This window comes from Oncorhynchus keta, chromosome 4 (assembly GCF_023373465.1).
Source record: "Oncorhynchus keta strain PuntledgeMale-10-30-2019 chromosome 4, Oket_V2, whole genome shotgun sequence".
Taxonomy (NCBI): domain Eukaryota; kingdom Metazoa; phylum Chordata; class Actinopteri; order Salmoniformes; family Salmonidae; genus Oncorhynchus; species Oncorhynchus keta.
This window is the reverse complement of record NC_068424.1, coordinates 50512223-50534107: the sequence shown is the minus strand read 5'-3', so window position 1 is coordinate 50534107 and position 21885 is coordinate 50512223. Positions and strand designations below refer to the sequence as shown.

General features: G+C 42.2%; 2 protein-coding genes and 1 long non-coding RNA gene across 18 annotated transcripts in view; all 3 read left to right on the top strand.

Moving 5' to 3' along the window:
• Nucleotides 1-2613: 2613 nt before the first annotated feature.
• LOC118383763 (uncharacterized) lies at nucleotides 2614-3420 on the top strand. The gene is made up of 3 exons (XR_004825709.2): nucleotides 2614-2741; nucleotides 3075-3138; nucleotides 3232-3420. It is a non-coding gene; the product is annotated as an uncharacterized LOC118383763 (long non-coding RNA).
• Nucleotides 3421-3595: 175 nt separating this feature from the next.
• LOC118383753 (uncharacterized) lies at nucleotides 3596-8420 on the top strand. The gene is made up of 7 exons (XM_035770190.2): nucleotides 3596-3761; nucleotides 4034-4155; nucleotides 4408-4521; nucleotides 4656-4809; nucleotides 4964-5111; nucleotides 5229-5268; nucleotides 5498-8420. The coding sequence occupies exons 2-7, from the start codon at nucleotides 4080-4082 to the stop codon at nucleotides 5791-5793; spliced, it is 828 nt and encodes a 275-aa protein (XP_035626083.1). The 5' UTR covers nucleotides 3596-3761; nucleotides 4034-4079; the 3' UTR covers nucleotides 5794-8420.
• Nucleotides 8421-8519: 99 nt separating this feature from the next.
• Nucleotides 8520-21885, top strand: part of LOC118376830 (MAP7 domain-containing protein 2) — a 38313-nt gene continuing 24947 nt past the window's right edge. For all 16 annotated transcript variants that reach the window (XM_052509202.1, XM_052509192.1, XM_035763688.2 and 13 more), the window contains exon 1: nucleotides 8520-8677. In XM_052509202.1, coding sequence (XP_052365162.1) covers nucleotides 8593-8677 — 85 coding nt within the window. In that variant the 5' untranslated portion in view covers nucleotides 8520-8592. The remainder of the gene's footprint in view (nucleotides 8678-21885) is intronic.

The following is a 21885-nucleotide window of genomic DNA, read 5'->3' as shown; positions in this document are numbered from 1 at the left end:
GGAGAGGCGTTCTGTCTTCTAGAGATTAATGTACTTCGGTGTGAAAAGCGCAAATCAATCCCAGAACAACAGCAAAGGACCTTGTAAAGATGCTGGAGGAAACAGGTACAAAAGTATCTATATCCACAGTAAAACAAGTCCTATATTGGCATAACCTGAAAGGCCACTCAGCAAGGAAGAAGTCACTGCCCAAAAACCGCCATAAAAAAGCCAGACTACAGTTTGCAACTGCAAATGGGGACAAATATTGTACTTTTTGGAGAAATGTCCTCTGTTCTGATGAAACAAAAATAGAACTATTTGGCCATAATGACCATTGTTATGTTTGGGAGAAAAAGGGGGAGGCTTGCAAGCCAAAGAACACCATCCCAACTGTGAAGCACGGGGGTGGCAGCATCATGTTGTGGGGATGCTTTGCTGCACGACAGACTGGTGCACTTCACAAAATAGATGGCATCATTAGGATGGAAATGAATGTGAATATATTGAAGCAACATCTCAGACATCAGTCAGGAAGTTAAAGCTTGGTCGCAAATGGGTCTTCCAAATGGACAATGACCCCAAGCATACTTCCGAAGTTGTGGCAAAACGGCTTAAGGACAACAAAGTCAAGGTGTTGGAGTGGCCATCACAAAGCCCTGACCTCAATCCTATAGAAAGTAGGACCTCAGACTGAGGTGAAGGTATACCTTCCAACAGGACAATGACCCTAAGCATACAGCCAAGACAATGCAAGAGTGGCTTCGGGATAAGTCTCTTAATGTCCTTGAGTGGCCCAGCCAGAGCGCGGACTTGAATCCGATCCAACATCTCTGGAGAGACCTGAAAATAGCTGTGCAGTGACACTCCCCATCCAACCTGACAGCGCTTGAGAGGATCTGCAGAGAAGAATGGGAGAAACTCCCCAAATACAGGTGTGTCAAGCTTGTAGCATCATACGCAAGAAGACTTGTGACTGTAATTGCTGCCAAAGTTGATTCAACGAAGTACTGAATAACGGGTCTGAATACTTATGTAAATATGATATTTCAGTTTTAGATTTTTTTTAATGAAGTTGCAAACATTTCTAATAGCCTGTTTTCGCTTTGTCATTACTGGGTATTGTGTGTAGATTGATGAGCGAAAAAAAACAATTGAATACGTTTTAGAAAAGGGCTGTAATGTAACAAAATGTGGAAAAAGTCAAGTGGTCTGAATACTTTCCGAATGCAATGTATACTGCTCTGGCAGCCAAAACAGCCAAATACTCCCTCTAAACGTGAATCGATTCAAAATTGCGATACTGTTCTAAAAACATAAAGCCCTTTGCCTTCATGTCACATCAGAATTATTTCACAAATGCAAAATATACACTTACTGTATACAGTTTTAACCGACTGTATCACAGTTGCAGCCGACACTATTTTTCAGTGACAACACGTTTCTTGCGGCCTTCTTCCATTACACACTGACACACTGGTGTTCAGCACTTGCTAGATTAGCTAATCAGCACTGGTGGTCTCTCTGTCTTCCGCCTGTCTTCAGTAAACACCCGCTGTAACATGGAGATATGGCAGTGTGGGAACCCTAAGCCTATAAAGGTGTGTATCAATGTAAAATTTTTGAAGAATATTTATTGCTGATATGAAAGATAAGGTCCTTATACTTCCAAAACCGTACCGCAAGCGATGCGTGTTAATGTTCAGGCCAAGAGTCGGGGTTCTTGACAAAACAGAAGACACTTTCGTCCAATGACTCTTATGTGTAGTGTAATGTAATTGATGTAGTTCTGTCCTTGAGCTGTTCTTGTCTACTAATGTTCTGTATTATGTTGTGTTTTGTGTGGACCCCAGGAAGAGTAGCTGCTGCTTTCGCAACAGCTAATGGCAATCTATAATAAAATACCAATACCGAACTGTAATGTTGTGCAAATAGTGGCGGCAACGTTCACCTTTAGGTTTTCAGTTCAGGTAACAAATGTAATCGCATTCCTGAGAGTCTGCTGTTTTGATTTAAAGGTCATTACTTTATTCTCTTGAGCCTGCCACCTATTGGGCATTTAGTGTGCTGTAACCTTCAAGGTGCATCACTATTCAGTAGTTGAGTCTTTTTCTTTATATGACTTTTCACATATTTCTCTATACAGTTTCTAATCTGCAATACACTACATGAGGAGTAAGACCCATGGAGGCACACACACACAGCCTACATACACAAGGCTTTCATTACTTTGTATGAAACAGAAGACTGTATTCATCCCCTTTCAAGGCTCACCTGCTCCCCCCTCCCTTCCTTGACCTTATAGAACAGAGCCCAGCCCCTGGAGAGGGCTTCCCAGCCAGGACCAGACCAGGGGGAACCTGAGAATGCCAGTCGGCTCCAGGTGGGCATCAGCATCCCCTGTGTTTCCTTGCCTTCTATTTTTTTTTTTTTTTTTTTTCTCCTTGCCTTCTATTTTTTTTCTTCTCCTTGCCTTCTATTGGCCTGGGAGGGAATCTCTCCTGTGTCACAGAGCAGGAATGCTGGGTGGTGAGAGGGGGATTCCCATGAAGCTTTCCCACCACTGTGAGCCACCCGGTGGAGAGAGAGGGAGGGGCCTGAAGGTTAAATGAGGCAAGCACCCCTCTCGTTCTCTTCTGCTGTGCTGAGTGAGGGTCTGCCATGTAGAGTAACAGGCAGTTCCGAATACATGTTGGATGAGTTTCACAGACCCTGGACACCCAAAATTTTGAGTGAGAACACACTGGGAAGAAGCATTACAGGTATGGTAATTAAGGACTATGTCTATGTAATTTAGCATGATTGTTGCTGTTTTTCTCAATTTTGACTCTTTGGTGTTTTATGGCAGTGTGCAATGTTAAGGTGCATTACTGTCACCTACTGGGCATATGGGCATATTATTATTCAAAATTCTGAAACGTAATCAATATTGACAGAATTTTTGTGGCGTTTTGCAAAAATATGACTTGGAACCCCTAGGGGGCAGTCTACTCTTTTTGCAAAATGATGGAGAAATGTATGATTTATTGACTTCTTCAGTTGATTACTATAATAATACTCTCTCATAACACTTTCATGTCCCCCACATTGAGCAGCCCAGACTGCAGGACCATGGAGGGTCTTTCTATGGAGGCCAGTGCTTCTGCAGCTCTGCTGATGGTAGGTCCTTCTAAAGTATGTGTTATGTTGTGGGGGAGTTTCACCATAGAGTTATGCCAATAAGTGTTTTTTGTGGCTTGTGCTTCTCCACAGGCATCCTGTCTGCTGGCACTGTCTGAGCCCAGCTGTAATCAGACCCAGTTTCTGCACTCTAATGGCAGTTGTGCTGACTGTCCTGTCTGTGGACCTGGGGAGCAGCTAACAGACGTAACACATAGTTACTGTGTGTGTGTGTGTGTGTGTCCATCCGTTCATCCATCCATCCTTCCGTCTGTCTGTCTGTCTGTCTGTCTGTCTGTCTGTCTGTCTGTCTGTCTGTCTGTCTGTCTGTCTGTCTGTCTGTCTGTCTGTCTGTCTGTCTGTCTGACTAACTGACTAACTGACTAACTGACTAACTGACTGACTGCCTCTGGCTCTACACCTGTCTGATTCCTGTCCCAGGACTGTGGTTATGGGGATGGGGGAGAGGGCGGCCGCTGTGTGGCGTGTGCAGAGGGGCAGTTCAGTACTGAGACTGGGTTGGCCCCCTGCTGGCAGTGCACTCGTTGTATTCTGCTAAACCGCCAGGAGAGAGCAGTGTGCTCACCCATCAACAATGCCCAGTGTGGCAACTGCCTCCCAGGGTAAGTCCTATATCTATGGGGTGAGTAAAGTGCAGTGCAGACAAAAGGAAACACGTAACATTTCATTTCAGGGGGTTAAGGTTGGACTTGGCTGGTTTCCATTTGTGACATATTACTGATTACAATTCAATTGTGTTTTATTCCAATAACGTTCAAGAGAGGCCAAAAACCGCTGTAGTCTTAGAGAGCATGAAGGAAACTTAGGATCAGTCACCATCCCCATGGGCCATGCTGTGTATGTCATTATGTCTGGTGTTTATGTCTGTACTCAGGTATTATAAGCTCAGAAGTAGGAGTGGGGACGTGGACCTGTCGTGCATGCCCTGTTACAGCCCAACAGGCAAGATCCGGAAAGAGTGTTTACCTTTGCAGTGGAAACACACCTCCACAGCAGGTAAGGTAAACATGAATTTAACAGCCAGCAAATAAATGAATGCAGCTAGCAAACAATTATAACGTCTCTGTAAGCCTTCCACTGGTAGCGCCCATTGATGTAAAAAATTATCTTCCTCAGAATGAGAATTTCATTGGCAATCACTTTTTCCAGGAGAAGTTTCAAAGGAGTTACAGAGAACAGTGAGTAATAGTACATTGACTCTTAAAACTAGTTGTGTAGATGATGGTTATGTGTGTATTGTTCATCTAGTGACGCTGAATACGGTCCAAGTCTCCATGGCTCTTATTGGTTCAGTGACTTCCGCCTCAATCTTCCTACTGCTTCTGTTGCTTTGGGCCTTACTACTGATCATTGAGAGATTCGGTGAGTTTTGCCTTCCCGTTCAAACCATGGCTAAAAATTGTACTCAATCTCCCATTCATTTTCTGTATTCACACAAGGTGGGAATGGAATGTGGATTATATGCTTTTTTTTTGTTTTTTTTGTGGGGTGTTCAGAACAGGTTCCAAAGTATTGTCCTGAAGGTCTACATTTTGAAGTAGGCACAGCCTTCCCACGGAATACACTCCTCTCTAACACCACAGAGACTGGAGCGATACCATCAATTACCCCACCAGAGAGTCCTGGACCAACCCAGGACGCCCACCACAGGTACCTAATCCTCCTGGCCAGAGGTTCTGCTTTGGGGAATGACTGTAATCGGGTCAATTGAACAATCTTCTCTGCATTGCTCCATCTACTGGTCATGTTGGCTGGTTGATGAATAGATGTCAAACAATAGAGCCTCTTTCTTTCCACCAATAAGATGCCTAAGCTCACTGAGCCGTGAAGGTGAAGTGCATCCCACCTCTATTGTCATCAATGTCACCACCAACATCAAGCCATCCCTTCAACATGGAGGTGAAGACGGCCCCTGGGAGGGTCAGAGAGGACACTGTCACACACCAGAGGAGGTATTGCATGTGCTTTGTGTTTTCATTTTCTAATGAATAATGAATGATCTATGATAAATTATGAGACACTAGGAAATTCTTATAACTTGTCTAACTCACTCCACTTTTAATTTGTAGATGGAACAAAAACTGTTGGAAATCTGCACAGTTTCTCAAGGTACAGTAGGCTCTCCCATGTCGAACAAGTGATGTTGAGGGTGAGATTGATCAATTCAATCAATTCCTGCTCTTGTATTTTCATATGAATATACAACCAAATGTTTTCAGAAACTGATTTCAGGTTTTTGTGTTTCCACGGTGTAGGTGTTGACTGACAAGTCTCTATTACAGTGCTTACACCAATATTTATGTCATTGATTGACACTGAACTCCTTGTGCTGGTCCAGGTCAGAGTCTGGAGGAGCTAAACTATGACACAGTCCAGGACCTGTCTCTGCTGCTGGACTCAGGGGGCTGTGGCCGGGGCAGCGGGGTGAGAAGGCTGGGCTATTCCCTGGGTGTCACCCCGGAGGTCCTTTCTAACCTCCATGGCTTCCAGGATCTCTTCCAGTACCTGCGCACCTCCACCTACATCCTACTGCCCCAACTGGCCCAGGCCGCCGCCCTCCTGCCCCGCCCTGACGTTGTTGCTAGGATACACCGTGGTCTGGTGGCCAATCACACAGAGATATCCAGGCCCTAGGGACATGTTGCCAATCCCATCTTGGCCTGTGTGACATACAGTGCATTTGGAAAGTATTCAGACCCTTGACTTTTTCCACATTTTGTTACGTTACAGCCTTATTCTATGATGGACTCAATTGTTTTTCCCCCTCATCAATCTAAACACAATACCCCATAATGACAAAGCAAAAACAGGCATTTAGATTTTTTTCCCAAAAAAACATTAAATAATAATGACTGAAATATCACATTTACATAAATATTCAGACCCTTTACTCAGTACTTTGTTGAAGCACCTTTGGCAGCAATTACAGCCTCAAGTCTTCTTGGGTTTGACGCTACAAGCTTGGTGCACCTGTATTTGGGGAGTTTCTTCCATTCTTCTCTACAGATCCTCCCAAGCTCTGTCAAGTTGGATTGGGAGCGTCGCTGCACAGCTATTTTCAGGTCTCTCCAGATTTGTTCAATCGGGTTCAAGTCCGGGCTCTGGCTGGGCCATTCAAGGACTTGTCCCCAAGCCACTCCTGGATTGTCTTGGCTGTGTGCTTAGGGTCGTTGTCATGTTGGAAGGTGAACCTTTGACCCAGGTCCTGAGGTCGTGGGGCAAAGGTCATGAGCGCTGACGTCTTGAACATTTTGGAGCAGGTTTTGTACTTTGCTCCGTTCGTCTTTCCCTCGATCCTGATTCGTCTCCCAGTCCCTGAGAAACATCCCCACAGCGTGATGCTGTGGTGCTCTGTCACCAAGGCCCTTCTCCCCCGATTGATCAGTTTTGCCAGGCAACCAGCTCTAGAAAGAGTCTTGGTGATTCCAAACTTCTTACATTTAAGAATGATGTCCAGTGTTCTTCCTGCAGAAATGTTTTGGTACCTTTCCCCAGATCTGTGCCTCGACACAATCTTGTCTCGCTCTACGGACAATTTCTTCGACCTCATGGCTTGGTTTTTTATTTTACATGTTTTATTTATTTTACCTTTATTTAACTAGGCAAGTCAGTTAAGAACAAATTCTTATTTTCAATGACGGCCTAGGAACAGTGGGTTAACTGCCTGTTCAGGGGCAGAACGACAGATTTGTACCTTGTCAGCTCGGGGGTTTGAACTTGCTACCTTCCGGTTACTAGTCCAACACTCTAACCAGTAGGCTACCCTGCCGCCCCACATACACTGTCAACTGTGGGACCTTATATAGACAGGTATGTGCCTTTTCTAAATCACGTCCCATTCAATTGAATTTACCACAGGTGGACTCCAATCAAGTTGTAGAAACATCTCAAGGATGATCAATGGAAACAAGATGCACCTGAGCTCAATTTCGAGTCTCATAGCAAAGGGTCTGAATACTTATTTATTTAATGAATTTTCAAACATTTAAAAAAAAAACTGTTTTTGCTTTGTCATTATTGGGTATTGTGTGTAGATTGATGAATAAGGCTGTAGCGTAACAAAATGTGGAAAAAGTAAAGGGGTCTGAATCATTTCTGAATGTACTCTTAACACCATGACATGAAGTCTCAGCATGATATGTCACACCATGGTTTGAAATTATACTCTTGGATAATGCACTAGTTCTGCAATTCATTGTTAAAAAGAGGGACTGACTGCTTGTTAAATGGTACCAATTATGTCAATGTTGGTTTAATCAAGCGAAATGGAGCAGAACTTGACAGTTTGAAATGTGATTTATTTTGGGCTATAAACTGCTATTACTTGTGCACATTTGGTTAAATTAACCCATTGAATGTATAGCCATTACATATGTAATACCGCTGAACTCCTTTCTGTTGCATAAGACAGTGTGGTATCATTTGTTTGCATAAGGTGTGAATAGTCAGCATTGTAATGTGACCTAGATAGATGACTTTGTCATCCGAATCACAAGATGCAGAGCACAGAGACGTCATCATTAACCATCAAATAGTATGTAAACGGCAGGCTGTGAACCCATGACAATTATACCATTGTGGGGTTTATAGTATCTCAGAGGTATACTGGTCCAAAATCTCACTACCACTTCCATTATTTGTGATGGTGGTCAGAGTGTTAAATAACATGGGGCTATTCTGTATCATTCAGGGCAGTGTAACTGAACCCACAGTGTCATGTTTCTCCCTGTTTTCCATGTATAATTAATGAGGGCCCGCTGGCTAAGGCATGTGAGATGGGGTAGGACTAGTGTTAGTGTTGGATGGAAATAGGGAGAACATGTTATTTTCTTTATGGGAGGGGTTGGTTCACCACTGCAGCAAATCTCCTCAGACACTCCAGCTTTCTCCATAAGGTAAGTCCTCAAGGAAACTTTGTATTTATGCCATGACAGCAATACATATAATATTTATACAAAACGATATATATTACATGTAAGCTTTATTTGACTAGGCATGTCAGTTAAGAACCAATTCTTATTTACAATGACGGCCTACTCCAGCCAAACCCGGACGAATTGTGCACTGCCCTATGGAACTCCCAATCACGGCCGGATGTGATACAGCCTGGATTCAAACCAGGGACTGTGGTGACCCATCCTGCACTGCGATGTACAGTGCCTTAGACCGTGGCGCCACTCGGGAGGCCTAATATTACTTACCACCTGTGTTCTAATTAAACTGCCATTGGAATAAAACATGCATACATTATCATTCAATAATCTGTGTTCTGAAACGATTTCACCATCAACATGTCAAAATACATGATAAGCAACAGTTGCCTACTGTCAACCATACATTCTCACGCTAGGTGACGCTATTGCCTATTATTGGCTCGTTCCCTTGTTTTACTTGGATGTCCACGTACCCGCGGATTATGCGCGTCTCTGGGTAATGTGCCATAAAAAAATAGAGAAGGAAAACTTCATAGAAATGGCGGAGGGTGCAACGTCTCTGAAAGAGTTGCGAGCTCAAATGGGTAAGAAATACACATAGCATAACTAAATATTGATGTGCCAAATGTATTTTATTAAGTCGAAATTGCTCTTGGTTGTTTGCCAAGTGACCCTGCTACCGGTAACCTAGCTAATACTCATTTTGAACATGTTCTGTGGCTAGTAAGCCGTAGCTATCCGTTGACAATGTGCTGGGGTTGGTAGTCTGATCCCCTTCGGTGCTAGTTTGATAGCTAACGTTATCTGTCAAAGCTACTACTTGTTAGCGGAATAGCTACATCAAAATGATAGTTTACCGGGTCATTTATTTTGCACTGTAATGTGACTTGGCTAGCAATCATAACCACGCCATTATATTTGGTACAACGTTCGGCATTTTTAAATTAAATTTTATTTATTGCGAACTGCAATTTAAACACCTAAACTAAGAGTTAACGTAGTAGTAGAACGACAACCAATCGTTGGATCCGAAATTGATTTCGTGACCGTTTGACACATCTGCGCGCTGATGTCTGGCGCCATACATTAACTTTAAACATTTTTTTTTTTTTTAAATATTTGGCTAACTAATTTATTTGGCCATTTTAACATAGTTGGCAGATTTGTGTATACACTTAGCTAGCCAGCCTCAAGTGTTTACTTTCTGACTAACGTCATGCCCATCTTTGACTCCCAAGTCCTACGGTTTACTAGTACGCTAACTTTAGATACCTAGCCATGTTGTATGAAAAGTAGCAAACGGTGGTTTCTGGCTGGCTAACTAACTAGTTTACTAGCTTAACGTTAGGTAGATATCTCGGCTAATAAGATTGATTCTGGGAAGGCCAGCAAGTGATACGTTTTAAAATTACATTAGCAGGGTAGCTCGCTGAGCAAAGAGTTTAACGTTAGTTAGCTAACCATATTTGTCTAGGCAGCAGTTTTCCTACTTGGCTGTATGTAACTGTTAGCTAACTTTAGCGAGCTAACATTACAACATCAATTGTCTTGGCCTGTTAGCTAGCTAGCATTCAAGCAGTGAACATTATCTCAAAGTAAAAAATATTTCAGTCTACTGTACTAACCTTGTTTACATGTGACAGATTCTAAGGTGTTCACCCATGAAATTAGTATTTAATTCAAGTTTTATAAAGATATGTCCATTCAATAGAGAATTGCAATAATCCAAACCCTATGACTCTACCATATGGTTCAAAAGTTAGATGAGTGACTGAAAGTTTAGCATGATTAGAGTGACTAGACTAGTGTAATCATGTCCATGGTCAAAAATGGTTTTGACAAGGTAGCTAGCTACATAACTTCTAAAGTGGTCTTGCACTGAGTTCCACACAGGCAATGAACAACAAGCCCACATAGCTGCTGATGGAGGATAAGATTGTCCAGTTACAGCTAGTTTTCATGGATGTAGTCAGTGATAAAGGGATAAAGGAGTGGTTGAAATTTGCTTTATAAACCAACACTTCTTCTGTCTTTTACTCTATAACGGTAGTAATTTTATTTACACACAGTTCCTTTCAATGTCCCTCGTCCATTACTTTTCTCTTTTGCGGGCCACTTCCCGAGTGGCAGCCAAGTGCTCACTGGACTGGGTCTACGTCAAGGTCTGAATGCCCAGTTTGTTTTGACTCAAGCTGTAAGATTTGACTGAAATGCTAGTGCCCCCCCCAACATAACACGAATTGGTGTGCATTTTTCCTTGTGGAGAAGGGGTTTCTGAAAGTAGACCATAACTTTTCCTCATCCAGTTTCCCATTCACTATTTTCACTCTGAAAGTTATATCCACACTGATTTTTGTGGAAGTATTTTCCAGTGAAATGCAATCTAGACTAGAGGGTGATGAGGGGATGTTTGAAAATCCCAACTGCACTGACTTTGTAGAGGTTCCCTCAACATTTGGACATAGGAAGGCTAACAAAATAAAGGCTGGAATCTAGTCCAGCCTTAAAATCTCCACAAGAATGTGAACTTGTGTATCAAACTGGGCATTCAGACCTTGAGTGCAGATCAGATGCCTGGGACTCAAATCCCAGCAAGGTTATCTGAATTCTGGGCTGCAGAATCAAAAGCGTGATCAATATTTCTGAATCGCTGTGATTGAATCAAAGGATGAAATTGACAAGCCTTATTTGATGCAGTCGCTTGTAGCAGTGAAACGGCTAGGAGTAGATCCTGTCATCTCTGCCTTCTGCAGGAGGTTAACCCTGAGTTGAGGTCATGACCCGCGAGCCATTGAGATGGCAGAGCCCCAGTCAAGAACACAGTTTGGTTACTCACCAGGCATTACAGCACAGAGAGAAACGTGCCCCCAGGCAGGTCAACTCTTTTTATAGGGTGAATAAGAACTGATTGTGTTGCAGTTACCGATCATGGATGTGCTTACTCATGCAAAAGGCCCTCTCCTTTCGGCACAGTGGAAAGATTTGAGAAGCAAATGTAGACTACATTATTTGAATAAGAGGCCAGTCCATCGCCCTCTCATTTTGACAGTATAGAGTAGTAAATGACACACTAAAAAGGAAAGATGGGCCTAGTTCATAGATTTGGCTTTGAATCAGTGGACTGTATAAGCATTGTGCCTACTAGCCTATCCACTCAATTGCACTTGTTGGCCCACCATGAGTGATGTTGATGAAATGTGATGCATGTCCACACCTGGGACAGTCCTTGTGTGCACCCTAAGGAGCCAAGCTCTGGTCAGGGCATTCTCTCATTAGCCAGTGAGAATGGTGTACGACCTGCTGACGTATCATCATCCCGATGGCTCTGGAAATAGCCCAGGCTTAGCTCTTGAGTGAATGTGTCCCCAGTTGTCCTAGACAAGATCTGCTCTCTGTGTGTGTGCTCACCCTCATCACAGTTGTGCCCGGTGAATGCTGTCATTGTTAGACCGTGTGGACACATTACACTCCAGGCATCTGCAGTACTGCACTTTCTGCCAACCAAGTAACACCCAGCCTGTTACAGCTGCAGCCGGGTCCTGGAGAGAGGGAGCGCGAGTGTTGGAACAACTTCACTGACCCACTGAACTTACTCTTGTCGTCTGACTGGTATGTGTGTGTGTGTGTGTGTGGTGGGTGATGCTTTGAACAGGAGGCACCAGTGCAACGGTCAGTCAGCATGGGTCTTCTTTAGCAGTGAACCAATGTTCTCAGTTTTTTGTGATGAATACAGGGGTTATGAATAGAGGTCGACCGATTATGATTTTTCAACGCCGATACCGATTATTGGAGGACCGAAACAGCCGATACCGATTTAAATAAAAAGTGCATTTGTAATAATGACAATTACAACAATACTGAATTAACACTTATTTTAACTTAATATAATACATCAATAAAATACATTTTGCCTCAAGTAGATAATGAAACATGTTCAATTTGGTTTAAATAATGCAAAAACAAAGTGTTGAAGAAGAACGTAAAAGTGCAATATGTGCTAATGTTTCAGTTCCTTGCTCAGGACATGAGAACGTATGAAAGCTGGTGGTTCCTTTTAACATGAGTCTTCAATATTCCCAGGTAAGAAGTTTTAGGTTGTAGTTATTAAAGGACTATTTCCCTCTATACCATTTGTATTTCATTAACCTTTGACTATTGGATGTTCTTATAGGCACTTTAGTATTGCCAGTGTAACAGTATCGCTTCCGTCCCTCTCCTTGCTCCTCCCTGGGATCGAACCAGCAACACAACGACAACAGCCACCACATCGAAGCAGCGTTACGCATGCAGAGCAAGGGGAACAACCACCCCAAGGCTCAGAGCGAGTGAAGTTTGAAACACTATTAGCGCGCACTAACTCGCCAGCCATTTCACTTCGGTTACACCAGTCTCATCTCGGGAGTTGATAGGTTTGAAGTCATAAACAGTGCAATGCTTGACGCACAACGAAGAGCTGCTGGCAAAACGCACGAAAGTGCTGTTTGAAAGAATGTTTACGCGCCTGCTTCTGCCTACCACCGCTCAGTCAGATACTTAGATACTTGTATGCTCAGTCAGATTATATGCAACACAGGACACGCTAGATAATATATAGTAATATCATCAACCATTTGTAGTTAACTGGTGATTATGATTGATTGTTTTTTATAAGAAGTTTAATGCTAGCTAGCAACTTACCTTGGCTTACTGCATTTGCGTAACAGGCAGTCTCCTTGTGGAGTGCAACGAGAGAGAGGCAGGTTGTTATTGTGTTGGACTACTTAACTGTAAGGTTGCAAGATTGGATCCTCTGAGCTGACAAGGTGAAAATCTGTCGTTCTGCCCCTGAACGAGGCAGTTAATACACCGTTCCTAGGCTGTCATTGAAAATAAGAATGTGCTCTTAACTGACTTGCCTAGTTAAATAAAGCTGTAAAAAAATAAAATAAACGTGGCAAATCGGTGCCCAAAAATATCGATTTCCGATTGTTATGAAAACTTGAAATCGGCCCTAATTAATTGTCCATTCCGATTAATCGGTCAACCTCTAGTTATAACGTCGGGTGGATATATGAGTACCCTTATGCCCCATACTGTTATACAAGTCTGCATTACCCATAGTGCTTTGAAGTTAGGCATTTGCTGGTTGGATACTGGTGGTTTTGGCCGTCTGAACATAACTGCAGCTGCATGTTAGTGCAGGCTGGCCTGCTTCCTGTTTATGACCATTGACTGGCCTCTTCCAAGACAGGAGCCCCGTGGAGAGTGGTCTCTTACTGCTGCCCCTAACAGCTCTGCCTGGGGGATGTTTTAGGCTAGCCTAGCTAGCCTAAACCAACAAATGGGTTAGCTGACAATGTCAAATTATGTGCATACCTCAATGGGGAAGAAGTCTGTATTGTTGTGATTTTGGATGGACAGATGGCAACAATGACAAGAAACTGCCATGTAGGGAATTGTAAGTGACTTTTTTCATATTGTTCTTGATACCATGGCTTGTTTTGAGGTATTTTGACAGATTTCATGCCAATGCTATTATGTAAAAAAAAAAAAAAAAAAAAAAAAAAAGCTTGCTATATAACCAACAACGGTCACCTACAATGTATTTTAAAGACAAGTGATCATTGTGCAAATGTGTTTGTCTCCAATATTTATTGAAAATAGAGTGGTTTACATGTCAACAATCTAAGCCAACCTTGTATGATTTTGCCCAATAGTTGTGCATGTGTCGGTTTTGTTGCTAAACCAACCCGTTTATAGCCAGTCTATTTACTATGTTGCGTGTGATTTATAGAGAGCTCTGTTCAAAGCTGTTCCTGTACTATATCCTAACTGCCTAATAGGATAAGTTATGTACTACAGACTAATCGGTTAAGGAGTTTCCCCCTATCGCAGCAATGTGGCGCCTCCGCAGCTAGCAAGCATATGCTATATAAAATGGAATGTCCTCTATGGTCTGATGCAGGAAAAAGTAGGTTATGTTTTCAAAGGATAGTGTTTTAGTTGTGGACATAGGCTAAGCAGGCAAATCTGTTGTCTATCCTAATGGTTTTCCATAATACATTCACACAGTCACGATTGACTTCTGGTTTAAAAAACACTACCCACGTTCTTGCCCGGCTTTGTGCTGCGTCAGTCTGTCTGATTTTCTGCAGCCAGCCCATTCAGGTCTAATGTATGCTTATTGATGCAAATCTCCATAGTGATGGAGAGATGGATGCAGGTGCCCTCTTCCTCTCCTCGTCAGCTCTTCTCTGTGTGCACAAGGACACAGGGTTCTATGTTGACCTTTTTACAAGGATGACGTGTGCACCTAAGTTGAAACAGTAGTATGTAGTATCTTGTAGTAATGTAGTATCTTTCCTTTCTCTAGCCTACATTTGAAAATGGTCGCACTGTAGAGCCCTGGGACACCTGGCTCTTTCAGTTCTACATTACGTTGACATATATGGAGAGAGACCTGGATAAATGCATAGTTTTAGACTAATATTGGCTTTGACTAATGTATGGTATCAACATTCTCAAGGGGTAGTAGTAGGGTTAATGGGTATGGACTGGAGCATAGGTGGGTGTAACCAGGGACTCAGTCATTAATGTTGGCATGGTGAACTGTTATCTGCGTCCATTGTAATGGAGCGTGCCCAGTATTTGCCCATTGCAATCCTTTTTTTGAGTGGATGGAAGGATGGTGACTGACTCGGTCTCCTTTTTCACATTCTGTAATGATATCCTCAGCCTGCTCTTTACTGTGTCTGCTAGGGCAGGCTACACCAAGTCCTTATCACACAAGCAGGTGATCATTAAGGCTGTTTCACTAATACATTACTGAGATATTGCTGCAGCTTTGTTTACCGTGTTAGGTTTATCCTCTTGACTAGCTCCTATTGAGCTACTCTGTAAAGACCAATGGCTAAAGATGTACATCTATTCCAGTAATATTGGGATATGTCATAGCTACATAATTCTCGTCTCTATTGATGGGGTACCACACACATCACATTTTATAATACTTTTAAAAAATTACCTGAATTCCAGATTGCCAAATCAGCCAATAGCTGTTATGGGCATAGTTGTCTAGAACACATCCATCCATTTATATCGTCATGACAAAGTATATATTTAGCTTAGATGTGTTTATCTAAACAGTGTACCAAATAATTGAACTACGTTTCTCTAAGAACCATGTCGCAAAGCTCTGTGTCTGTGGGAAACAAAGATGTAACAGAAAGGAGATGGGTATCCCATTGGGCAATATATGGTAAATCGCCGCACCAAACTGACTGTCAACTCATCACATTCACCAAATGCGGTTGCTAAGCTAATTGTCACACAATCCCTTCCGAAAGTCAGGATATGAGTCTATTTTGCAATGTTGTACTTGTTCATGAAATGCATGCCAAAGTTTGGTTTTTGAGCTAGCACCCAATTGATTCCCATTCACTCCTTGGAGGAGGGCTCTCCTTGTCCCAGAATGCACCGCGCATCCCATTGACGATGCATGGGCAATGTACACAATGGGTGTTAATACAATTCTAATGGAGTTTCCCATCTCCTCAAAAGTAACTCTGGGAAAGAAATGTGCTCTGGGCAGAGATGAAATGCAAGTTTAACTCGGTGAGAGACTTCTAAATTGATAGTGCAGTTTAGCTGATTTTTACAGTAGGTAGCTACTTCACATGCTTTGACTTGGGTATTATTGTGTGTAGCTATGTTTTCTAGCTAGCCAGCCCAGAGAGCAGTGCATTGTGGGTTTTGTAGTAGACTTGAGCTGCAATAGATTTCCAAAAACGATTTTCACATATTTCTACCAATCATGCTATAATGCCAAAATGAAACATTTTGTTAACAAAAATAGTTTTCAATATAACACTAACACTGTTAATCATAGGAATTAGTGGTTTGGGGTGAATTATCCCTTAATATTTTTTAAGTTCTCTTTGGCACTGCGCTTGGAATTAGTGTGAATTGAGGATTTGGTCCACCGTGAGCGAGATATAAACCCTTGTCTGGTCTCTCAAGCTCTACTCTGCCTCGCTCAGCAACAGTTGCCATGCGACAGAGCTGCCTAAGCCTTGGCAGGGCGAGAAGGACACCAGATGAATAGTGTCGTAAGAGTCACTTTAAGCCTAGCTTCATTTTGTTGATGATTCATAAATATCTGCACAGACTTGGATTATATCTTTTCTACCCTATTTGGTACACCCAAGAGCTGTGTATTTGTTAAGGTTAATCTATTTTCCCTCCACCTGTGTTTCTCTCCCCTGTCTATTCCCTTGATGGAAAGGTGGATGTTTATACTACTTAATTGTTAACCCCAAATGTGTATTCGAATACTGAGCAGGAATCAAAGTACCCCTCAGTTTCTAGAGGCAGTGGGTTGGCTAACTAGTGCATAAGCTTATGAATGCTATCGTCACTCCTTTTCATCCACTTTTTGAGTCCCTTAACTTGGGATTCCCACCCAGTGACGCGTTACCTCATACCCCTGCACATCGACTTGGTATTGGTACCCCTGCTATATACTTAATTTATCGTTACTCATTGTGCATCTATTATGACTTTAGTATGTGTTTTTACTTCATATGTCTTTTTCCTCAGCATTGTTAGGATGGGCCCATAAGTAAGCATTTCAGTGTTAGTCCAGACATGTTTCGTAAACAACATGTGGTTGGGGCGGGGGGGGGGGGTTGATTTGAGGAGAGGAAAAGTAAACTGACCTCCACTTCCTGTGGGATTAGCAGCAGACATTCATTCATCCATGATGACCTGCATGAAAAATATTGATACTGTTTCAGGGTTTAACAGTAATGCTTGTTCTCTTGTCAGTGTCAAGTAAAAAATAAGTCGGACAAGAAGAGTATAAATACAAAGGGATACTTTATCTACTTCTGAGTCAGATATACTCGTGGATACCATCTTTATGCCTCTGTGTCCAGTATGAAGGAAGTTGGAGGTAGTTTCACGAGCCAATACTAACTAGAGTTAGTGCAATGTATTGGTATCTGCTAGCAAATGGTATCCACAAGTTCATCTGACTCTGGGGAAGTAGATAAAGGGCCTCATTGCCAAAATCCCGAAGTATCCCTTTAAGTTGTCCAAATGGATAAGTTTCAATAATTAACACCGCAATATCAAATAATTAATCTGCTCAGAATTGGATCAGAGAGGCCAACATTGAAAATAATATTCAAATTAATTTTTTAAAAGCCTACATGTCAGTATAATGAATGATAACTAACATTAACGTCAATGGGTTTGATTCTGACGCCATACTCTGCACAGTTCATTCAGATCAAGTTGTCACAAGATCAGAGAGTGAAGGACAGTGCCTGTTGCACATCGCCCACCTTGAATCTGAGCGGAGGTGGTCCGCATTTTGAAACTATTTAACCATAAACTTAATTGTTTAAAACCTGGCTGTTTTTGCCATTTTATGAACCATGTCTTACCTTGTTTCAAAGTAGACTAGCCAGAAAACGACCACGGAAATGTTGAGGGAATGCTTTTAGAAACACCTCATGCCTTTGAAACTAGCATTTCTCTTATGTTCTATTTTTCAAATCAACATTATTTTATTGTCCAGCAGCCAAAGGCACAATCCTACTCATATTAGTAACCCATGCTAGTTGCTGCATCTTTAGAGCTCCACTTTTTTCTTAATTTCTAACTTGTATTTTAAGCTCTGTCACATGAAACTGCTCGCTCGTGCGGTGCACTTTTGATAAGTGTTTTTGGCTAATTGCGTTTTGAAACCATGTGTAGCCTACAGCCATGTACACATTTCTGAGCTTATAATATGAAGAAATACAACTTCATCAACATTTTAATCTAAACTGTGATCTGTTGCATCAGCCTCATTGCTTTTGAAAATGTTTTGATGTGCAGTGGTTGTATGAATTTTGGATCTGTCGTCCCAGTACCTAGCATCGAATATGGTGGCGACACAGTACAGAGGCTCAGAGAATTCCACCGAATCGCTTGTTTACAGCCTCTTGTAGAGTATTTTTGAAAGTTTAAACCCCACTGTATGTGTCGACAGTTTTGACAGAGGGTATCACGTCTACTGCAGACGCAGTTGAGCTTATTTCTCGAGTCGATTGTTTGACTGGCGCTAGGAGTGTTCATGTTTCAAAAAATGTTCTCCAATGCCATTGAAATGGCAGCAGCGGTATGAGAACCAGCAACATGCAATACGGCTTTCCTTAGTACGAAATCCTCGTCGACTCACTGTGCAGTCAGACTCAGCATGCTCATGGGGCTGACATCGCTGGTCCAAATGTCAGTTGTGAAGCTAATAGCAGTGATACCCATAACAAGTAGCTCATAGATGTGCGTTACAACAATACTATGTAACTCCGGTAGTGCAACATCTGTAAAATAGCGCATACTTGGTAGTGTGTACCGGTGCTCGACAAGTCGGTGCAAGCCAACATCATCCACGACAGGGAACGGTTGATTTTCAAGGGCAATGAATTCCATTATCTTGGAGTTAACCTGTTGCGACGAGCAATCCCGTATCCGGGATCCTATTTATAACCTCAAGCTCATTAGCATAACGCAACGTTAACTATTCATGAAAATCGCAAATTAAATGAAATAAATATATTAGCTCTCAAGCTTAGCCTTTTGTTAACAACACTGTCATCTCAGATTTTCAAAATATGCATTTGAACCATAGCTAAACAAGCATTTGTGTAAGAGTATTGATAGCTAGCATAGAATTAAGCCGAGCATTCAGCATGCAACATTTTCACAAAAACAGGAAAAGCATTCAAATATAATCATTTACCTTTGAAGAACTTCAGATGTTTTCAATGAGGAGACTCCCAGTTAGATAGCAAATGTTCAGTTTTTCCAAAAATATTATTTGTGTAGGAGAAATCGCTCCGTTTTGTTCATCACGTTTGGCTGAGAAAAACCCCTGAAAATTCAGTCATTAAAACGCAAACTTTTTTCCAAATTAACTCCATAATATTGACAAACATAGCAAACGTTGTTTAGAATCAATCCTCAAGGTGTTTTTCACATATCTATTTGATGAAAAGTCACTCCTGGCAGTTTAGTTTCTCCTCTCTTCAAAATGGAACCATGCACGCGCCTGGAGATTACGCAATAATTTTGACGGACACCAGGCGGACACCTGGTAAATGTAGTCTCTTATGGTCAATCTTTCAATGATATGCCTACAAATACGTCACAATGCTGCAGACACCTTGGGGAAACGACAGAAAGTGCAGGCTCATTCCTGGCGCATTCACAGCCATATAAGGAGACATTGGAACACACTGCATTCAAAATCTGGACCATTTCCTGTATGACATTTCATCTTGGTTTCGCCTGTAGCATTAGTTCTGGGGCACTCACAGATAAGATCTTTGCCGTTTTGGAAACGTCATAGTTTTTTCTTTCCAAAGCTGTCAATTACATGCATAGTCGAGCATCTTTTCGTGACAAAATATCTTGTTTAAAACGGGAATGTTTTTTTTATCCAAAAATTAAAAGAGCGCCCCCTATCTCGAAGAAGTTAATGGATTTCGCCTTTGAGTTGTCTCGCTAAAATTTTCTTACTCTTTCAAATGAATGCTCGACTTGAACATGTTTAGTTGTTGGAAGTGTACGCTTAGTATTTCTGCTTTTGTTCTGTGTAGTGCTGTATTTTCCATGGCGCCACTACTTCATCTACCTACGATATATAGGTTTGCGCATCAGCTTGGACATTGGTTTTGCACATTGGCGTTAAACTACACATCGGGCCGATGTCGGCTTTTTTTAAAGCTAAATTCCGATGTGCTTACCGATTTCATATCGTGCATCCATAGGATTTGGGACCATCTGGGAGCAACATTATAGCCTTTGCTTCCGACTCATTAAAAAAAAAAATCTTTGAGGTGAGTAATCGCTGTTTTGATATCCAGAAGCTCTTTTCAGTCATAAGAGACATTCGCAACAACATTATGTACAAAACAAGTTACAAGAAATGCGAAAAGGCACACAAAATGGCACAATTGGTTAGGAGCCCATAAAACGGCAGCCATCCCCCTCCGGCGTCATTCTGTAGAATATTTTTATTTGTTTTGTCCTATTGACTGCATCCTATTGCTCTAGTCTGTGAAGACCAATGGCTAAAGATACACATCTATTCCAGTAATATTGGGAGTGGAGGAGCATTGAACTTTGAGCTCCATTGTCTGTCACTATTTGAGGTGTTCTCTCCAGAACCACAGTGATATGGGCTAATGTAATGCTAAAGGGATGTAACATAGTCCTCTTCTATAGTCCCCTTTATGTTCCTGATTGAGTTTCCACTCGCTGATAACCTGCCTTTGTTTTGTGTTCATATCCGGCTGAATTGTTTTTTTTCTCCTGCAGATTCTCTTCCTCCTTTATATGAGATTTTCTGTAATATGCACTCCCGGTCATCCCACTCAGCAGAAAACAACAGTATGAAACAAAGCATGGCAGTGAACACAGTGTACTGTCAGTGTCACTTCTTGTAAGGAGAGCCATTGAGAGCTCCCCTATTGTCACCTACTGTCTCAATGCAGACAGGTAGGGAGAGCCAGAGGTGCTGTGGGAAGTAAGGATCACAGTTCCTTTGTGTTGCACTAACATTATTGTTTGCATGTGACATCATAAAGAGCAGTGAGAGGGGACCGGTTTTGTGTTGACTTTGTTCTCCAACAGCCTGAAAGGGACTCATTTGCGGTGTCCTTTCCTGTATTCTTCCCTTCACAATCTCTAATCTAACCAGATAGAGCATCACCGAAGCAGCAGTTGAAAATTACAACCTGTCCTTCCACTTATCAGTGGTGGTCATGAAGGACAGGAGTCAGGAGGCTATTTCAGACTATTGGCTTGAGCTTGATCAGCAGCCAGAGTGCTATCACATGACAACCCCTCTGTCAGCAGTCTCACAATGCTCCTGACTCAGCGGTGTAATGTACTTAAATACAAATATTTCAAAGTGCTACTTAATAAGGAGTTTTTTTGGGGTATCTGTACTTTACTTCTCTACATTCCTAAAGAAAATAATGTAAAGAATGTTTTTACTCCATACATTTGACCTAAATCCTTAGCGGGACAGAAAATGGTCCAGTTCACACACTTATCAAGAGAATATCCCTGGTCATCCCTACTACCGCTGATCTAGCGGACTCACTAAACACAAACGCTTTGTTTGTAAATTATATCTGAGTGTTGAAGTGTGCCGCTGGCTATCCGTAAATTTAAAAAAGAAAGAAAATGCCATCTGGTTTGCTTGAGTCATTTTCTATTAAGTTATCTTTTTACTTTTATGACAATTGGGTACTTTTTCTTCCACTGACACACGCAGACATTTTCACGTACTGGGGATGAGGAAAGGGCTGCTACCAGGGCTCAGAGCTGTTGATCACGTTCTTTCCACTTCCTCCCTCTCTCCACCCCCCTCTTTTCCCCCCTGCCAGCCTAGTGCCTTGGCTGCCTTGATAGGCTTATTATAGAGGCCCCTATAGCAATAGGTTACAACTTTGAATGGAGCCATTTTGGCCATGCTGAGTGGGGCTCTCTGATGTGCCCTATGGAGGTTTAGGCCTCAATGTTTTTTAGTCATTTGCCCAAGTCTGAAACCAACATTTTAACCCTTACACTAAAGTGTTCCTCATCTGATCCTTTAAAATCCAGGGATGTCTGCATAGGGTGGTCACTTGAATGCTGGGAACTGGGTGTTTCGAGAGACTCAGAGCCCAGTGGACAGCAGCCTGGCTGACCGTTGATGAGAGGGGGCAGGGGGAGGCTGAATAGCTGGATTGTTCTGTAGCTTTAATTCCTCTGG

Bases quoted from the DNA above. Each gene is read 5' to 3' on its own strand.
- LOC118383753 (XM_035770190.2), top strand. From the start codon at position 4,080: ATGCCCTGTTACAGCCCAACAGGCAAGATCCGGAAAGAGTGTTTACCT. The intron at 4,156-4,407 runs GTAAGGTAAACA...TTGTTCATCTAG, and splicing joins GAAACACACCTCCACAGCAG to TGACGCTGAATACGGTCCAA. The intron at 5,269-5,497 runs GTACAGTAGGCT...GTGCTGGTCCAG, and splicing joins AATCTGCACAGTTTCTCAAG to GTCAGAGTCTGGAGGAGCTA.